The 19,960-nt window shown below is 48.4% G+C and overlaps 2 protein-coding genes across 8 annotated transcripts in view; both read right to left on the bottom strand.

Moving 5' to 3' along the window:
* The window catches only part of LOC101995578 (guanine nucleotide-binding protein G(s) subunit alpha isoforms short), a 52,861-nt gene that overhangs the window by 7,146 nt on the left and 25,755 nt on the right, over positions 1-19,960 (bottom strand). For 2 of the 5 annotated variants that reach the window (XM_005362788.3, XM_026787292.1), the window contains exons 1-2: positions 9,267-9,553; positions 5,589-5,661 (exon numbers count right to left, since the gene is read on the bottom strand). In XM_005362788.3, coding sequence (XP_005362845.1) covers positions 5,589-5,661; positions 9,267-9,405 — 212 coding nt within the window. In that variant the 5' untranslated portion in view covers positions 9,406-9,553. Of the gene's footprint in view, positions 1-2,932; positions 2,978-5,588; positions 5,662-9,266; positions 10,244-19,960 lie in introns of those variants that run through there. The other 3 variants (XM_005362785.3, XM_005362784.3, XM_005362780.2) reach the window with 3 other exon arrangements.
* The window catches only part of LOC101997770 (neuroendocrine secretory protein 55-like), a 59,721-nt gene that overhangs the window by 3,231 nt on the left and 36,530 nt on the right, over positions 1-19,960 (bottom strand). For 2 of the 3 annotated variants that reach the window (XM_013352111.2, XM_013352110.2), the window contains exons 3-4: positions 5,589-5,661; positions 2,933-2,977 (exon numbers count right to left, since the gene is read on the bottom strand). The gene's annotated coding sequence lies outside the window, so the exon portion shown is untranslated. The remainder of the gene's footprint in view (positions 1-2,932; positions 2,978-5,588; positions 5,662-19,960) is intronic. The other variant, XM_013352112.2, reaches the window with a different exon arrangement.

Below are 19,960 nucleotides of genomic sequence, written 5' to 3' on the forward strand. Positions count from 1 at the left end.
GAGTGGGAATCTGGGGGTCTTGTATGTCTACCAACAGGGCGGGGATCTGGGGTCGTGTACGCACCCGCCATCTGAGTGGGAATCTGGGGGTCTTGCACATGCCTGCCAACGGGGTGGGGACCTGGGGGTCATGTGCAGACCCACCAATAGGCCCACACCCAAAGAACCCATTCTTTCACAAAGAGTTGTAACAGCCGATATTTAAACAGGGCTCTTCTTCCACCCAGGTTTGTGTATTTGGGGAGTGGGCTCTGTGCTCTGAATGATCTCACTACATACTTTTATTGGGGTCCATCTTTTAGGTGGCTCCTAGACACTAATCTTCCCTGGTAGGTAAGGGTTTGCAAGGTTTAGGGCTTGGGGATACTCATCAGCAGGAGGGAGGGGCTGAGTGCTAAGGTCCCACGTCATGACAGGGGAGAATCAGACCACCCCCTCCCTCCCCAGGAGGAGGGCAAGCTGCCTCTCCTTACATTTGTACTAAAGTGAACCCACCACTTGGGGGAACAGGAAAAGGAGGCAAGAGGAAAGGCCTTGTGGCTCCTGCAGATTGGAGGGGCTGTCCTAGGGCTGGGGGGGGGTGGTGGCACGTAGGCTTGAGGGGAGGGGGCGAGATGCGGGAGTTAGACACACCCTGAAAGCTGCCTGGGGGCCCTCAGACTCTTTAAAGGCATGGGGTCCCCACCCCTCAGGGGGACTGGTTCCCTTAGGGAGGCGATGCAGTTCCCACCCTAGTGTTAAACTTGGAGACTGGCTATGTGGGCATCTAAAAGCATGTGTCTGATGGCCCTAGTACTCTGATTTAGAGTTCACAGTGAGCCTCCCCTATCCTGCCTTGGGACAAATCTACTCCAAGATTTTTTTTTTAAAAGGGTTCCCAGCCATTGGTACTGAGAGCCCCAATTCTTGGGTTTTAAGGCTCCACAACAGAAAAATGAGGTTATCTGAGTATTAACTACTCCAATCAACCTACAGGTAGAAGGAAGCATTTCCCCAGGGAAGATTCCTCATTCAGTTTGATATTTTGTTCTAAGTAGTAGTATGATAATTGGAAAGCTTCCAGTCTTAAAATACAGATATTCTGAGAACGTGTTCAGTATTCATCTACGTATGTGAATAGGTGTGGGAGTGTACCCAGTATAAAACAGCTAAAATAGAAAATCTACAATCTAATTCGGGCGTGTAGTACTAAAACAAAACCTCTCCATTGAAGAGATTACTATGTAGATGGAGCCGTCATATCAGGGGCTGGCAGGTTTGCCCTCCTTTGTAAAGCCGCCTAATGAAATTAACGCTGATTGTGAAATTCAGAGAAAACCCCCTTAGATGTCTCTAAACTACGCGTGCCGGTTCCAGGGCTCTGAGCAGTGTTGGGGCTGGAGGTCTCTATAGGATGCTCCCCCACCCACCCCCTTGTTCCACCCCCTAGGATGCTGTCCCCCTCATCCCACCCCCCAGAAAAGTGTAAGGCAGATTAGTGGGGTTAGCATTTTTAGTAGGTCCTGCCCCCTCTCCCTTCTGTTAAGTGGTAGGGGAAAGCTATGTGGAACCCATCCTCCATTTCTCTACCCTATCTTTATGCTTGTGGGGAAAGACAGACAAGAGAGGAGACAGAAGACAGACGCAAGATACAGGGATTGCTGAGACATGCAGAGAATTTTATTTATCAGGCTTGTTAATACTGATTTTTACTTGTAGAGTAGAGAGTCATAGGAGGAAAGACGTGCAGGTAAGTATTAGTAAGGTTGAGAGGTTTAGCACAACACGATACGTAGTAGGCTCTCTCAGTAGGGGCTTGCCACATTCCTCAGATGCCAACTTTTGGTACAGCCGATAATCAATCTATCGATGCCTTTTCTGATTGCTCTTCTACTATACTGTAGCCAATCAAGGATGTCATTTCCTCCTTCCTTTGTCACTTATGTCTAAAGGTTAGGAACTAGGTGGGGACCCCTCCCCCTCCCCCCAGACAACAGAATAGTATTCTTATTAGTTTCCTAAGACCGGGCAATTGAAGCATGCAAGTTGGGATAGTTGGGAGAGGACATAGCGAAGAAGATGGAGGACTGTAGCCATCATCTAGTAGGGGTAATATATTCTAAAAGAAACAGATGAACAAACATGTGTCAGTTACTTTGTCCCCGACCCCCATATCCTTTGACCCACCCATGCCCGGTCTCAGAAGCCATTTCTTTTCGATGTCCTAGACTAGAAGCTTCTCTATGAATTGATATGAGAAATAGCTGCTCCGTCCTGCATGCTGAGTGAGCGAATGGAGCTGGATGGATGCCTGGCATGCGTGTGCGTGTGTCTGCAGGCATGAGATGCTTGTGGGGAGGAGAAAGCAAAATAATAAACAATGGGAATGAGTGGGGTGCCGTCACAAATGCTCTTGTTCACTGATTGATGTAAAGTGCCTTGCGTTAAAATTTAAATTTTTTTTTTAAAATAAATTTTGAGGCCAGAGGCGTCAAGGTCAATGGCCTTCCACAAAGTGCCATGACATTAGGCATATATTTTCCCCAAGATAAAATACTAGGAGGCAACGAATAGTTTTAATTGAGGAAATACTAATTTTTTTTCCCCAAAGAGTTTTGAAATTTTAAGGTTAGACTGACCACTCTGTGGACAGAATTTAATGATTTAAGTGGAGGGGAAATAAAGTCCATAAGGAAAATATCTATTCTTAAAATCTTAAATTTTCCTCAGAGGCTGAGATGGCCAACTTTCTCCCAGCTGCATCCTTTGGGCCAAAACATTTTCTGTTGAGCACTTTACTGGATTACACGACATTTGCAAATGCACACCAAAATGGCTGATGGCCCTGAGATGATCTCTATTCTGCTCCCGAGTCTGGTCCTCAGTTTCCCCACTATGATCTTCATGTTTGTTTTGTCTGTTAGAAGAGTTTTCTGTTTTTGAATGTGCCTACCCATCGCTGTTGCTCCTTGCAGCCTGCGGGTCCTCTTCGCCGCCCCTTTCAAAGAGAGATCGAAAGCTCACCTATCTGCAAGGCACTGCAATCGCACACAAACCCCACAAAGCCTCTTGCATCCCTAAATAACCAGGTGAGAGCAACCTGACAGTCCTGGGCACTCCTCCCGGTGAAGCCTTAAGTGGCTTGCCTGACTAACTGGGAATATCCACTGAGACTGTAGGCCGCAGGGGGAAGTGTTCCACACTTTCCTGGCTGAATTAGTGGGGCCCTCAGGAGACTCAGGCTGGAGACAGGAGGGACAGGTAATTATTTTCTTCTGCTTTCACTAAATGCACAGGCACCAAGGAGCCGTGGCAGTGACTTGCCATAGACCGCTTGAGACTATGGGATTTCAGAAGGCTCCTGGCCCTTACCGTCAGATCTTCTCATGTCCTTCCTGGCCCACCACAGCACAAATGGGACATTCCTCATTTCCTGGTGTGAACTGAATCACCTTTCTGTCGTGGTAGGGGCTACGTGTGGGGCATAAACACTCAGCTTTATAATCGATTGGCTCAACCAGGGTTCATCTTTCCTGGCATTAAAACTTCAGGAAGTTAGCTCTGAGTTAGGAAAGTCTATATTTGGCCTCTGTATTTCTGAAGGTCAAATTAATATTATGTTATACTCTTTAAAAATGTAATGGTGGCTAGGCCAAGAACAGGGTATAGAGATTTCTGGTCAATACCATAGTGAGAGAACCTTCGAGGCATAGCTGGACCAGGTCAAAATAGGGAATCCAGCCCCCCAAGGAAGCTCCGAATATCACTTTCATGGGCTAAATTTATCATCTTGGAGATCCACAAAGAAGGCAAACTGGGAATGCCTCTTCCTCTTTTCAGAGAGAAAATAGAAAGGAGAAGTTCTGGTTTAGAACCCTCAGCTGCAGCAATATTTAGGGAGAATTGGCTTTTAAAAAAATAAGACTTTAGGGAAATTTGTAAACTAATAAAACTTTAAGGATGACATTGCTTCCATCTGACTCAACCGAACAGTGGCTGCTGTTTCCTTAAAATGCTAGCCACGTCCCACTTTCATCAAGGTATTTTTGATTAAATATTTTGAGGTGCATGGCCAGATTATTTTTCCTTAACTAGCCTCATAATAAAGAATCCCTCACATCTGGGGTGGGATGTTTTCGTATTCTGCTTGTTAACTGACAGGTGCCAATCTCCTTGGTTAGGCTTTGAGAAGGCAGAATTAGGAATTAAGAATCCTAGAATCGATTTTTCGTAGGTGACAGTGATTTACTCAATAGATTAGATTATGGGTGCACAGTAGTAACTGAGTCAATTCTGAAATTAGTGAGCAAGGCCCCTCCCCTCTGCTTATTAACTAATCTTTGAATTTGGGGTTATGATTTAAAGAGCATCTGAATCCAAACCCTTCACATGGGTGATGTCATCTTTTTCTAACCTGATTAGTCAATCTAACAAATTCTAGAAGCTTTCATAAAGAGCAGCCTGTGGCATCCTGAATCCCCAGCACTTAAGGCTTGGTAGGGGGCAGAAGTAGGTGCCCCTCCCTGGGTGGTTAAGTTAAAATACAACCAAAGGCCAGATTTTCAACTAAATCAGGGTGAAGAAAGGGGGTGGGAGTATTAACCAACTAGGTTAACTAACCAGTAATTACAAACTAGTGCTTCTCACCTAGAGATTAACCAGTGAAAACAGCCCAAGGGAGCAAGTTTATCCTGTCTCATCACTGAGAACAATGGGGGCTAAGCAGAAAAGGCAAATTCCCTACTGCATCGAGTGATTCCTCAGTTTGCATTCTTCATGGGAGGCAGGACCCCATATTTGCCTCCTTTCTCTCTCTTCTCTCTCTCTCTCTCTCTCTCTCTCTCTCTCTCTCTCTAAGAAAAATCTCCATTCTCACGTCAGTACTGTATCGCCATATTGTCTTAAACCAGGAAGGTCATTTCAAAGGCAAAATGCCCCCTGGACTAGCCAGAAGTAGCTAGTTTCCTGTCTTTTCATCATTTGTACTCTTTTTTTCCCCCATGTTTAGGTAAGAGTATTGCTTTTGTTAATTAGAGAAACATTAATTCTGCAGGGGCTAAGGATGCACAAGCTTGAAGCTTGCCGGCCTCGTGGCTGTGGATTCTAACTTTTAAGTGAACCCGTAGTTGAACCGAGGTTTTCCTGATGGTACAAAAGACCACACCAGTTTACTCCAGTAAAACCCGCAGGGTGGTGGGTGGGGACCTCCTGCGCTGGCCAGCTCTGGCTGGACAAGGGGTGGCCAAGGCCCCGTCGGCCATGTTGGAGCCGCACTGCAGCAGACCGAGGCTGCAGCAGAGGACCTGGCCTCAGAGACGCTGTCACCCGGCCAAATGCTGTTCACTGTCCTCTGCAACCAGGCACCATTTTCCAGCGCGAGGGGCCGCTTGGGGTGGACACGGGTGCTTTTACTGTTATTCCTATTGTTGCACCAAAGGTTGAGATGGGAGTGCACCCATCAGCTCTTTCCTGGGCTGTCTACTATGCAAATTAGAAAAAAATAATTAGTGGCAATTAGCAGCTGTGCTTTCTGGACGTTAGTACACACTCTCCTACAGGCCAGGCACGGGCCACTCCTTCTGCGCACCCTGCTTGGATTTGACACTTACTCTCCATTAAAACCATTAACATGCAGGATCCTCATCTGCTTCACAATCGTGCTCTTGCCAGACTCTCCAGCACCTGAGAAGGAAAGTGAGGGGGTTAAGACAGAGGCTTGCCACACTTCGCGTGGATGATGGCCTTGAGAAGCAGCGAAGCAGCACACAACAGACACACAGTGACACAATTGCAAATTTCCTGGACGTGACGACGCCGTGAAAAACAAAGACATGTCCAACTTAGGGTCTACCTGAAGTATCTCACCATAGAGTAACAAGCAAGAATTAAAGGCTCTGCTGTTTTTAAGATAGATTTTTTTTTTAATTTTAATTATTTTGTGAGTTTTGCTGTTGGTTTGTTTTCTCTTTGGGTTTTTAAAAATCATGAAGTTGTGAGGGGATGACGTAATTGTCATTGGAGGGGCGAAAAATTTAAGTAAAAAATGTGAACTTAATATTGAAATGTGGTCAAAGGTACACAGAAATGCAGCAGCCACCTAATTTCCTGTTTGTTAGATATGTTATGGTTAAAATACCCAGGACTGGCAGGCAATGCCTAGACACTGCAGACCCCCAACTTCACATCACGTCCCGCTGCAGCACCTCCTCCCAACACCAAAGCAGCTGCTCTCTAGCATGCTTGCAGTCCGCCCTAACACCAATGCTACATTGTATTCACTTATCCACTCCCTTTCCCTGCAAAAGGAATCTTTCTAAAGATACTTTTCTTCTGGATACAACTACCAAGTTGCAGAGGGAAATGGAAGACCATCAATTATCTGTCAGCAGCAGGAGGTAAAAAGCAAAAAAAACAAACAAACAAACAAAAAAGGAGCAAAAAACAAAGAAAAAAAACCCAACACAGTTTAATATCAAACATGGTACTTGAGACCTTCTTAGCATCAGGCAACATGCAGACAGTAAAGAATTAAAGAAAATGACTTTCATTGTATGCACAAATATTCCTGGAAACTCCTAAACTGGAAGATTCTAAGCTTTTCCCAACTAAAGAAGCACAAGTGTCTATTTTAAATCCTTTTGTTTCTTTCTAAACAGTAACATTTTATAGACCTCCTCCCCCTGCCACCCTACCCCACCCCACCCCGAACCATCAAGTCAGAGAATAACTAGTGAACGGTTTCCCCCTCCTCCCACATAAATCTGAATACTTTTAAAAATCTTTTTAATTATATTGTTTTTGTCTTGGTACCCAGATAGTGAAGTATTCCTCCCCCTTTTACCTTTCAAACCCAAGGCTGTAATCAATATCTGTAAAAGTTAAAATTGGTTTCCACAAAAGCATTGATTTCAAAGCAAACACCATCCTAAATGTGCAAAAGTCTCATAAATTAAATATAAAGGCACCATTGTGAGGTCCCATGAAGGAAACAGAGTACTAATCAGGATCCTCAGATTCTCATCTTAGAAATGTTAAAAATTGGGACACCTGTTTTTTTTTTTTTTTTTTTTAATAGACAGAACTAGATCTGTGCCTCAGTTTCCAGATTTGTTGAGAACAGAAAACTGGGCTGGAAATAACTGTCAGGGGGTTTTGTAGTTCTGTAATTGACTTAATTTACATCGCAAAAGTTAAAATGGGCTAATGAAAAGGGGGTTGGGAGATTAGGTTTCCTTTGTGGGAAATTATTTCATTTTAAGAAATGCAAAAACGTTGCCAATGGCCAGGGCAACAGATTTCTATGGCAAAGGTCACTAATTAATTGTGGTCTAATGAGCCAGTAGACTAGGAGACCTGAGGAGCAGCAGGGTGGGCTCAGAACAATGGTCTCAAATAAGTGGGCTCACTTGAAATCACTGTGAAGACAGAAAAACAAAGGGGTTAGAAATTTAATGTGTCATTAACATCATCCTGGAGTTAAATCAACATTCACATAAGCAAGAGTGCACCATACAGAAGATTCTAGACTTTTTCAGGTGTGTACTTTAAAATCAAAGTGTGGCATATTAATATTTATGGCATAATTATGCCTTTAGAAGCTTTAGATCCAACCTTTATCTCCTCTAATTACTAAAATTGCAAATGCATCAACACCAAAGACACTGGTTTTCACTTTACTAATAATTTTCTGCTTTCCTGAATCTGCCCCAGAGAAAACAAAGACGTGACCCCATCCAAAAAGATCAAACCGAACGCCAGCACAAAGAAAAACAGCCTCCTATCATTTTATTTTCGATAATTAAACTACTTTGTTGAAATGTGACCGTGCTCCCAGCAAATTCACAAATTTATTCAGATAGCCAAAATACCAAGAAGTGGAAAGTTTCCATTCTAATCAATGTTGTGTAATGTTTTCGTGGCCGTTTCAACAACTTTGCCTGTGTGCCTTTGTAGCCCCCCCCCCAGCACCTTAAAAGGGAGAGACAATCTTCTTAGTTTAGGGACCCCTCCTTTTTCTTTGCCCCCCCCTTTTTTTGCCAAGGAGAAAAAGCCGCAGTGAAAAAAAGAGAAGAAAAACCAAACAACCAAATGTCACTCGACAAACAACTAATTAATGTCTTTTCATCAGCTTCCACCCAGCAAAGTCTTCCCAGAGCGCTTATTCTGCCCCCCCCCACCTTGAAAAGGACAAAAAATTTAAAAACGCCATTTCGAAACCACGAAGCCATTTACAGACAAATGTCATTTTCTAGTTTTATCTTATTTATGAGTCTTTCAAAAATACGCTTTTATTTTATTTTTCACTTTTGTGTTTTCACTCAAGGAGGCCGACTAAGAGGAAAACGTGTGTGTTGTTACACGGGTAGGGGCACTGCTGGGGGGGCAGCTGCTACCATTTAATGCTCTTCTTTGCTTTTCAAAAAGCCTGTAAGTCTAGAAGAGGGGGAAAAGGTCACACTGTAAAATGACGTGTCATTTGGCTTCACTGGGCACTGTGCGTACTATTTTTTTTTTAATTTTTATTTTTTGGTCTTATTTTGTTTGATTCTCCTTCTCTTCCTTCCACGGCCTGGCCTGGCCCAGGACACGTCTGCTCCGCGCACAGTCGGTCCAGCCCGAATCGCCCCGAGTCGCGCCCAGAGTCCGCCACGCTCCCTCCTCCCTCGCCCCCCCCACTTAGGCGCCACGACTCGCCTGCGCCCCCTCCCCCCTCTGCACCACCTTTACCGCCCCGTCCTTTCCGAGGGGCTGATGTCACTCGCCCCACCACCCTGGCGGCCACTTCCCTCGCCAGAGCCTCCCCGGCCAAGGTCCCTGAGTCCCCCCCTGTTGCCCTTGCCTCTCTTTGGGCCCCTTCCCAACAAATCGTACTCCCCAGTGAGGCGGGTCCCCGTCCCTGGGCCCGCCAGCCCGTTTCCTGTCCCTAGCCCTACTCTGTCGCAGTCAGAGGGGCCCCGTGGGCCTCCCTTCCCCCTCCCGACACGCACCCCGGCCCCTGGCACCGTGTAGGCCTCGCGCAGACACGGAGCCGGGGGTGGGGGTGCGGGCAACTAAGAGATCGAGACTGAGCGAGGGGGACCCACGCCCTGTTTGCAGCCCCCGCCCGGCCGAATTTCGCCCTAGGGTCCCCCTGACGGCCTCGCCCCCCGCACACGCAAGGCCCAACGGGCCAAAGGGCCCGGGACAGCGCCAGAGCGCTCGGGCGGGGGGCGGGCTTGGCGCGCGAGGCCTTGCGGGTGCCCTGCGGGGCTCCCAGGCCGGGCCGGTGCCCCCCGCCCCGCCCTTACCCAGCAGCAGCAGGCGGTGCGTGGCCCGGTAGACCTGCTTGTCCTTCTGCAGCTGCTTCTCGATCTTTTTGTTGGCCTCGCGCTGCGCCTTCTCCTCGTTGCGCTGGTCCTCGGTCTTACTGTTGCCGAGGCAGCCCATGGCGGCGGCGGGGCGCGGCCGGGCTGCGGGGCGGCGGGGACGGGGCGGGCGGCCTCAGGCGGGCCGGGAAAGCGGGGAACAAGGGGAGGGTGGCGGCTCGGACTAAGGCAAGCGCGCAGCTCTCCGCCCCTCGCTCCGGGGCCGAGGCGGAGCAGAGCAGGAGCCGCGGGAGCTGCTGCTGCCGCCGCCGCCGCCGCCGCTCTTATTGCCTCGGCCCGGGCCCGACGCCCCGAACCAAAAGCGCCACGGCGGGCGGGGGGAGCGGGGGGAGGCGGAGGCGACGGCGGCGAGGGGGGTGGAAAGAGGAGGAGGAGGAGGAGGGCCGCGGCTGGGAGGGCGGGCGCGGGCGCAGGGAGGCGGTGCCCGGAGGCCGGGCAGGGGGTCCCTGCACCCAAGTCCAGCCCGGGCCGGGATGCACAGAGGGGTCGTCTCCTCGCCCCACCCGCGGCTTGGGGCCGGGGCCTGGCCGCGCGGGGGGAGAGGGGGCGGCCCCGCAGTGGTGACGACCCCTCGCACGATGCCAGCGCTCCACCCCCGGGCCGGGCGGCCCCGGATCCCCCTCCTCCTGCTGCAGGGCGGGCGGGCGCCGCCAAGGGGCCAGGGTGGGCGGAAAGGGAGGGAGCGCGGGCCCGGACTTAGGAAAATTTCGAAAAGGAGAGAGAGACACTGAGAGAGCCAGAGAGCAGGGAGTGTGCACAAAAGCAAGGCAAGCACAAAGCCAAGGACAGAGCAACCAAAAAGGAAAATGTGTCCACACACAAGCACTAATAAAGATCCACACTACACGGCAATGGTGGTGAAGGTGGAAGGTGGTGGTGGTGTGGTGGTGGTGGTGGTCGATGTGGATGATGATGATGGGGGGGTGGGGGGTCTGACTAGATGAGCCGCTCGTCGCGCCCCCGGCGCCCGGTGCCCCTGGCCCGGGAGCGCCCACGGCCTCTGCCTCTGCGCTTGGTGCGGCCACTCAGGAAGGAGAAGAAGGCGCAGCCCAGGAACACTCGGAAGCAGCAGGTCGCCCCGAACACGAAGCCACAGCCACGGCCCTGCTCCGTGCGCCTCTGCAGGAGGAAGTTGAGCACCCACGAGGGGCTGCGGATGGAGAATACCAGGAACACCACGAGGGGCATGTGCGCGCTGAGTGCGCCAGCCTTGGCAGGGCCGGGGCGCCACACGACGCCTCCAACACGAGGTGGCGCATAGTAGGCATCATCTTCATCGGAGTCAGTGTCCCACTGGGCCCAGGCCCTACTCGTGCCCCCGGCGGCGGCGCCCTCTCCGAGCCCGGCCCCGGCGGCGGCGCCCTGCGCGGCGCCCTCGTCTTCGCCTGCGGCGGTGGCGGCGGTGGCGGCGGCGGCGACCTCGGGACCTCGGGCCTCCGATTGGGATTCTGGCACATTCTTCTTCTTCTTCTTCATCATCTTCTCCAACTTCTTCCTCTCTTTCTCTCTCTTCTTCTCCTCTTTTTTCCTCTGCTCCAGCAACTTCTTCTCTAGCTTCTTGCGCTCTTTGTCGCTTAGCAACTTTTCGGGCGGCACATCGTGCCCGGCGTTCACGGGGATTTTGACGGACTTGGGGGGCTTCTCGGGGTCCCCGTTCTTCTGCTCTGCCAGCGCCGCAGCCGCCACGGCAGCTTCGGCAGCCACTTCGGCGGCAGCCGCGGCTGTCTTCCTCTCGCTCTCCACCGCTCGCGCTTTGAGCTTCTTGGCCATCTTCAGCATGGTGACCCGGCCTCCTCGGGGAGCTTGGCTCGCGCCTGGCCCGGGCGGTCTGCTTGCCCCCGGCCTCGGGCTTTCCGGCTCCTGTGCGCCCCGTGTCGGGGGGCTCCGCCGTGGTCTCCGCTGTACTGTCTTGGGGCCACCGAGAGTGGCTTCCCCAGGGCTTCGTAGGGGGCTGCTGAGCTGGCTGCCTAAGAGTTAGCGTCAAAAAGGATGAGCAAACGAAAAAGGGGGAGAGAACAAACCACAAAGCACCCAACAATAGCGACAAACCAAAAAAGCACCAAGAAATGCCCAACAACTGAAAAGGGAAAAATAAAATAAAGAAAAAACCACACGAGAAAAAGAAAAGTGCAAAGGTGAAAATGACAAGAGTTTGCTATTACCCTTAGGCGCTCCTTGGGTTAGCTCTTGGGGACGTCAATGGAGAAGAGAAGAGAGAGAAGAGAGAGAATTGGAGGATGCCCGGGAGGCGCGAGGCAGGGCAGCGGCGCCAGGCACCCCTGCCCTGTCCCGGCTCTTGCCCGGTGGCTCTTGCCCGCGCCGGGTACCTCGAACTTGGGTAGAAAGCCCCCGCGCTCCCCGACTTACATGTGAGTGGGGGGCACTCACACGCAAGGCAGTGCCTGCACGTCTGCCCGCCGCCGCCGCCCCACGCCGGGACAAGGGTTCGCTCCAGCCGGTGCTGCAGCCCCAAGCCCGAGAGCAGGGAGCCAGCGAGCGCCGCTGGTGCCAGCCACCTGACGCAGCCCGCTCCGCGGTGCCGACGCGACTGAGTGTCCGCGCCGTGGAGCGGGTTTTTCTAACCAGCCTGATGACGCCCCAGCCACTTCAGAGGACGGACCCAAAGCAATGGCCCCTATAAAGCGAAGGGGAAGCACAAAAAATCGGCCCACTGAGGACGCGCCCAAATGGGCTGCGCCACAGACGGGGGGTCAAGGGACAATACGGCGGTACCTTTAGGGTGGGTAGGGGGTACGTGAAGCAATCTAATGGGGAACACGGGTGCGCCCAACACGGTGGGCACCCGACCCCGCCTCCTAGACCTGCCTCCCAATTTTCAGTATAGTGGTGTAGCCCTGGGCAGCGTGAAAAGTATGCGACGACGACGACACCGCTTACCCATGCTATGCGCCTTCTTACCTCAGCTTCCCAGATAGCGCACGCAGCGACGGAGGCCCACCCCTCCCACCCTGCCGCGCGTGCCCGCTTGGGCAGATGGCGCCGAGCTAATTAGTCGCGATGCCCCACACGGGGTTCGGATCTCCTCACGAGCAGTATTATGTCAGTGAACGGCGGATAGTATGGCTAGAAGAAGCAGGCAGCAATCCGCAGGCGAGGTGACAGCCGAAGAGAAGAGCCATGGAGATGGATGGCAGTAGGACACGCGGAGTCCTCCTAGGTGGGAGAGGAATGGCCTGGCTCGGGCGCCATGCGGGGCTCTAGAAAAAAGGGAAAAAGTACTTTACTGAACACGAACTTTTTGGAGAATTGTTTCAAAACTCACAAGTGTCCTAACCCGCTCCCTGGCCCCCCAGCTACGACATGGTAGACAGCACCGGCTAAGTGAAAGGGCAGGGACATTAAGTTTGGAGAAACCTTCCTCGGGTGCTGGGGTCTGCCACGGGGTCTACTTGGATGTAATTAATTCATTCATTCAATAACTGGCACACAGCCACTTTGTGCCCAGGTGCCCGGACAGAGCCAATGGTCAGACTAAGACATGGCACCTTCCCGGAATGGGACAAGGTGTCAATTAATGCCAGAACTGCCGGGTAATCACAAACTCTCTTCCTACGTTGCCTTCCTTTCGCTTTTGAACATAGCTTGCAAAACTTGGGACCCTGGGAAGAAGGAAACAGAAACTCTACTCTGAATGCAACCCACCCACCCCAGGTCCTCAAGGGGAGGGGGTGAATGTTTTAAATTATTATGGACAGTTCTATCTTTGAAAGTAGGAAAACAAAGTTGACCACTCCGAGTTTTCGGGTTTTCCTGCCCGAAAGTTTGTCCAACTCAAACTCAGAAAGGGTGTGACACAGAAGGCACAGCATGCTGCTTTTTCTTGGTCCCTGCTGGTACACCTCTGCCTCCATGCTACGCTCTATTTTTAGTGATTTTTTTTTTCAAACGGATTTGAAAGAACACCAGAAAGTGATTCTACGCAACCAAAGATCTCTTGGAATTACGAGCAGGAAGCTAAACCTAACAAATAGGCCCTAAGTTGCTGCACTGCTGCCCAGGCTCCGACTATGTCTCCTCAGAAGTTATGTTTTTACCCACGACTGATTAAGGCCTCTGGTCCATACAAACATACGCTTAAAGAAGTATGAAAAACTCAAAGGAACTACTGCCCAGGTTGATTTTTTTTTCTTTTTTCTTTCTTTCTTACTTTTTTTTTTTTTTTAATCTAACTAGAGTGGATGAAAAAGATTTAAGTGCTGTCCTGCTGGGCTTCACGGAAACTCTGAGTTCCCAGGTATCGGCCAGCCCTGTGAGTGGCGACATGAAGACAGGGACTACCTTTTACTTCTTCAACAAACACTTCTTGGTTGAATTTGATTCATCTGTCATTTGTGAAATTAAAGACTTAGAAGACAGAGGACCTGGCCAGAAATTTCTGTTCCGCTCCAGTTGTACAAAAGCCTCTTCCTTCCTGCTTCCAGTGTGTAGAAGCACAGACACATTGTTTTTAAAAGGTAAGAGGTAAATAGTAGCCAACACAACCTCCATGCCTATACAATAACTACATCCTACAGCGAGTGTATGAAGAGTTTCTGGGCCTTCTCCGAGTAGATAAATATCACACCCAGTCTTTAAAAAGAGTGACCTGTCTGATGGCACACAGTGAAACATTTTGTAGGCAAGGCACAATTGGGACCATTGTCCTAGAAACATGTAACACAAGGTCAGGGCTTCCTCCATTCAACTACTAACTTAGCCATTCTTGAAAAAGAAAAAAAAAATAACTGTTAAATTTTGCCTCTATGTTATTATGACTAACCAGGGATTCATAAATAAAGCATTGGCTTTGTAAATAAATGGCAGCAGGTGGAACCACAGGTTTACAGGTAAGCAGTGGCCCCAAGAGCTCAGAAACACAAGCTGGTCTGTGGTCTGCTCGGTTGTCTGTTTTCACTTGACACCAAGTGAAAGGAGAGATTTTATTTAATTGGTATGTTGAGCTGACACCATCTATGGCTTTGGCCTAGCATCGACCTACCAAACCCTCAGAGTTATGTATAGGATTTGCTTTTCAAAAGTCTTCCAGAGTTGGATCTTACAATGTAGGACTTATGAGTTAGCAATGGACTTTAATAGATTACCCTGCAGTTTTACACTCTTTTAAAGCCTAAAATTCAGTCTTTAAAAGTGAAGCAATGAATTAATGTAATTCTCTGGACACTCTGCACAGAAGGTTCTCCAGTGAAAAGTGTCTTCATCAAATTCAGGGTCACATGGACATTATAAAAACCTTTATCCTGAGTGAGACCATAAACTACCCCGGCAGAGAAGATACAGGTTCCTCCCTGACCCAGGTGACTTACTTCATGCTGAAGCCTGCAAGTTGAGATAGTAACACACTCTGACCTGAAACATGGGTCCCCTAACACATAGCTTGACCACATACCTCACAGACTGTTTTAGAAACTCTTCTTTGGATGAATTTGGGATTTAGTTTTGTGGCTTTGAAAGCTTTTTATTTATAGATGGGAGTTTGTGTCTCTGAGTCCTGCTGCAGCCTCCTTTCTGAGCGAGAGTGCCACCTCTGCTTTCAGAAGTGACCACATTGCCATAGCTCAGAACTCCTGAGCATTGTTATTACTTAATAATGTGACTGAGTTTTTGGACAAGACTGTTCTCCCAGGCCTTTCATTAGGTGGGGCCATTGTAAGCTATTTTCCAAGAGTCTAGCGAAAATACAATTATAATATTATTTTAATAGCCCAGGATACAATAAATAGTGCATTCTGTCTTCAAAGCACACTCTACACTTTATTAGACAGATGAGTAGAGCCGTTGTTGTAGATAACTTGAAGTCTTGGCCATATTGGAGATGAAAGCAGATATTGTAAGAAGTATTTCCCAGGCCTGACTAATCTCTACTAGAAGGCTTTGATACTAGGACCCAAAGGTTCTTAAACATCCAATGTCATGACCACCTATGGCAATTTTTTTTTCTTGTCATATGCACTGGTTAGTATTTCAATTGCAAAGTAACTCCAGACTTATATTCTGTATTAAACATGATGTGTAATTGTCATCTCAGAAATTCTAAGACATGGATGAACGACATGAGCCTTTGAAACTACCCTCTTTAATATCTACTAGCTACTCCTCAAATAGCGTACCTTTAACTTAGAGTAGAATCTCACTCTAATTCCAACCAAATGGAGAGGCGCCCCGACCAATGTGTTGGGACCCAATGGTTCTGATGACAGCGTGTGTTTAAAACCATAGCTGTGAATAAGAGGACAACTGGAACTTTCTATAGCCTTCATTGACCACCAGTGACCCAGATAGGCAAATGCCACCTGCAAGAGGAACTTCATGGTCTCTGCCACAGAAGCCCAATCCCCAAGGTCATCAGTGTCTCCTCACTACCTCCCACGGTTTGTAAAAGGGGACCAGAAGGAGGTTGTGGGAGTTCTCTTCCCTCTTCAACTTAACAGTGCATTAAGTCTCTCTGTAAACAATTTAGACAGCACGAGAGAAGAGGAAAAAGCTTTCTAAGCCCGATCTTAGCAGCATGATTGCGAAGCACAGAATAGTACAATCCAGAAGGAAGAGAGGGTCAGCCCCATTTCCTCGGTGCACATCAACATCAGCAGGGTAACAATGACGCAGCCTGGCAGACTGTGGCTGCATGAAAGAATACCGAAGAGTTCTCTCCACCAACAGCAGGAAAGCGAATTTCCCTAACATAAAACATCCCTCGCTAGCTTTGTGGGAAGGTGCATGAGGACTAGGGTGGGGGGTTAACCTGGAACTTAGAATGTTTAACTGGACCCTTTAAGATGGAAACTGGCTGGGGATGAAGAGCCACGCCAGAGACTAGTTACACACAGACCACTCTCCCCGCTGACTGTGCACTTGTTGATAAGGTGCTGACATCTGACATCTGAGCACACGGTGAGGTAGCAAAATACCCAGTAGGTGCCACTGGAAATGTGACTTAGGTGGAGAAGAGGGGTTTTAAACTCTCAGCTAAAATAAAATTTCCTCGGCTAAGATAAGTTTATTAAGTTGGATGTAGCAACTCATGACTCTAATCCTACAACTTTGGAAACTGAGGCAAGATGAGTTCTCTGAGTTTGAGGCCAGCCTGGGCTACAGAGCAACACCACGTCAACAAAGCACACAAAAATATCCCCCCCCCAAACTTTTACATTTTAATTATTTTCTGATTCTGTCGAATTTTAACTCCCTTGCATTTAATTCTTTATTAATCCCATCATAAGAAGTAGGTTAGTTAAAAACCTGCCTGAGTAGGCATTTTTATTTATTTTTTTATTTTTTGGTAGCAGAATGTTACTTTGTGGGTATACATTTACCTCTTTGGTTTTTACTGACCAAAATGTATTTTCAAATAGTACAATGACTTGACTAGCCCTACTTTGGGTGAGCTGAGATCCAGATGGGGATCCAGGGGTCCTTCACTTTCCAGAGCTCTCTCTTTATCTGCTGGTAGGAAGCCCCAAATTAAGTTATCAATGTGACATAACTAATCGCATGTTTGATTCGCCTAGAGGTGTAGGCACCTTTTCATCTTTTGTGTTTGCTCACACATGTTGAAATTGGAAAATGTATAATTATTACTTAGCTCCACCTATTTCCCCCAGGCTGTAGAATACATAGCCTCTCCAGTGAGGAAGGCCACAAGGAAGGGAGCTGTGCAGGAGTCGCTGTCTGCCCCTACGTGGACTCCCGACTCAGTGTTTGCTTGCCCGTAACATCAGCAGAGCCCAGATGGTACCGTGCTCTCTGAGGTCTCTGCCCAGCTCTGAAAGTAGCCAGACAGTTCTGGGCATTTGTAACTAGCCTGGTGACTGGATGAAAGGCTGTGTTTCATGAGCTAGAGACTTCGGCTGTCCCCACAGTACTCCTGTCCAGGGGTCTCTGCATGCCACTCAGTACTGGAGAAGTTCACTGTCTTTAGCACTGCTGCTTGTCCCCTGCTTTAGTCTCTACTACCTTCTCAGATTATGACTCCTTTTATGCTGATTACACCCCCAAATTGAAAGAATGTTGCTGACTTTACAAAGAATACAAAGCAGACTGCTTTTAAAAACTAAATATAGTCCATTTCTTCAGACGATTTCCGGTACTTGTATTAATTATAGACGGCCAATGCATTTACTAAGAGCCAGTTTGAAAGATCCAGCTACTGGGGCTACATCATTTAAAATGTGCGCTGCTTTTGGAGAATATTTACATAAATGATAAGACACATTAAGAATTTCTGAGGATGCCAGGCTGGTTTAAAGATCCATGGAAAGAAGGAACTGGAAACCCCCCAGCTGTTGAAAGAAGCGTCTGTGTTCTGTAGGTAAAAGTACGAGTGAAAAAAAATCTGAACTTTGCCTCCTGGAAGCCTCCGGCTGCAGCTACAAAGGGGCTGAGAGAGGGCTATACTGGAGCCCTGCTCTCCACTGTGTAAGAAATGGCCTTTTAAGAATTTTGGTGGCTCACACCTGAAACCCCAGCACTCTGGAAGCTGGCATAGGAGGCAGGAGGATTGCCATGACTGAAAGGCCAGCTAAGTTACAGAGTGAGACTCTACCTTAAAAACCAAAGAAGCTTATAGAAGATGGAATTAAAAAGGAAATATTGTCTCTATTAGCCAAACAAATCTCAAAGAATCCCCGTAAGGGTTAGTAGGTGAGCAATGCCACCATGGAATGGTTTATTTTCCTAAGGAACAGTAAACTGCTAGCTAATGCTGAAAGAACGCTACATCTCTGACATTTGGGGCTGTTGGTGGACACTGGCTTCAGTGACAGGTGTGCCCATCGCATGCCCAGCTTGCATAGAATCGCAAGCCCTAACTCAGATTTTCCCCTCAATTAACTAATGCCAACATTACAGCCAGCCAAGAAAAAGCCTCTAGCCAAAGGCACAGCAGAGCATGTGTTCCTGGTCTTCAACATTTCAACAGCAGTGTCAGCCTTGGGGGAGAATAGAGCAGGGCTTCCCTGACCACAGAACCAGAAAGCAGAGACTCCCCTCCCCTGTAGGAGAGAGCAACTTCCCTGAGGCTCAGCTGAGGGACGCTTTCGGTGACTGGAGCAAATGTCACCATGATTGGTATTGCTAGAGGAGGTGGCACAAAGCTAGCATCCAGTGGTGAACTGCAACAGGCTCATTAGATCTGCTTTTCTCACTAGGCTGCAGTGACTGGGTTGTGTGATGACCTTAACAATAGAAGGGGTAGTAAGAGGGACAGTAGGACCAAACTGCAGCGAGAGGCAACCTGAGCCAGGCACAAAGAAGATGAGTCAAGAAGACCAAGTAGTAGTCCTGCGTTGGCCGTCTTCACGTAGAGTGAAGGCCCTGGACCGTCTTTGGTCAAGATGGGTACAACATATAGTAAGTTTGATTGAAAACCCAACTGTAGACTTCTGGCAGTTTTAAGACACACCAAAGTCTGAGAGCTAGCTATTAAATTCAAGCATCTAGAAAGTTCCTGAAACATAGTCATTTCAAGTAATTGTCACCTTGGAAAAAAAAAGCGACTTTCATAAATAATCTTTGTAATTAAATTTCTATCAGAGAGATAGATTAAAGGTAAAAACAAAAACATAGATGACTAAGATCCCCGTCGGCAAGCTTAATACTATGATTTACAACCATACCTTCATATTTCATCTGCTTTCTCTGTTCTTAAATGTATTAAATATTGCTCCCTCGACTTTGTAAAAATTTCCTATCTACTAGAATTGGTTGAGAGGTGCAGATGGCAAAGAGAGATATGGATGTACAAGAGGCCATGACAAGAAAAACTAGGGACAAGATTCTTCTCAAATGAGGACACTAAGGGCGTGTGCCTGGGTGGGAGGTAGAGAGGCTAGACGGACAAAAGGAAGGAAGACAAGAAGAGGAGAACAAGCAAGCTAGCTGGGAGCAGCCTGAAAAGCTCAGGGACAAACAAAATCACAGAGATTTCTATCTGTGGAGTCTTGCTTAGCCTTTGCCCAGGTACCTTGCCAGTTCTGTGAAAGCTGCCAGCGACCACTTGCTTGCTTTCAGCAAGGAGGCTTTGATTTGCAAAGACTCCTTATTAGAAGCCTGAGATCTCTGCTTCACGGGGCTACTGAAAAATCTCAGCCATCAGCTGCTGACCCTTTCAGTTTTCCACTCAAAACCTGGTATGTAGAAAACTGCTAAAAGCATACGTTCAAAGGGCTGTGGTTGTTAAATACAAATAAAGGATCAAAGCTGGAATCTAGACATCTGGTTCTACGCGGCCTGTTACCCAAAGGGAACATGAGGAAAATGGAGCAGGAGTGGTGTCTGGGGGTGATGCCTGCATCCTCCCTTCGGCTGAGGTGTTTGCAAACAGAACTAGACCAAGCACAAAGGCAACTGACTGACACCACCCTTCTTCTCTCCCACCTGCCTCGCTGGTCACTGCACTGATAACACAGGAGGGGGACTGCCAGCACAGACCGCCTAAATTGCCCATGTAGGTGAGAGGAGGAGAGAATTGATGATCTCATCTCAGTTTTGGTGACTGTGAGATAAAAAATAGGGGAGGGGAGTTATATGTCCCATACTAAAATTATAGACATTTTTCTTTTGTGACAAAAATCCTTCTCATTGTTTTTTTTTTTTTTTTT

The sequence above is a fragment of the Microtus ochrogaster genome, linkage group LG8 (assembly GCF_000317375.1).
Source record: "Microtus ochrogaster isolate Prairie Vole_2 linkage group LG8, MicOch1.0, whole genome shotgun sequence".
In the NCBI taxonomy this organism is placed as follows: Eukaryota; Metazoa; Chordata; class Mammalia; order Rodentia; family Cricetidae; genus Microtus; species Microtus ochrogaster.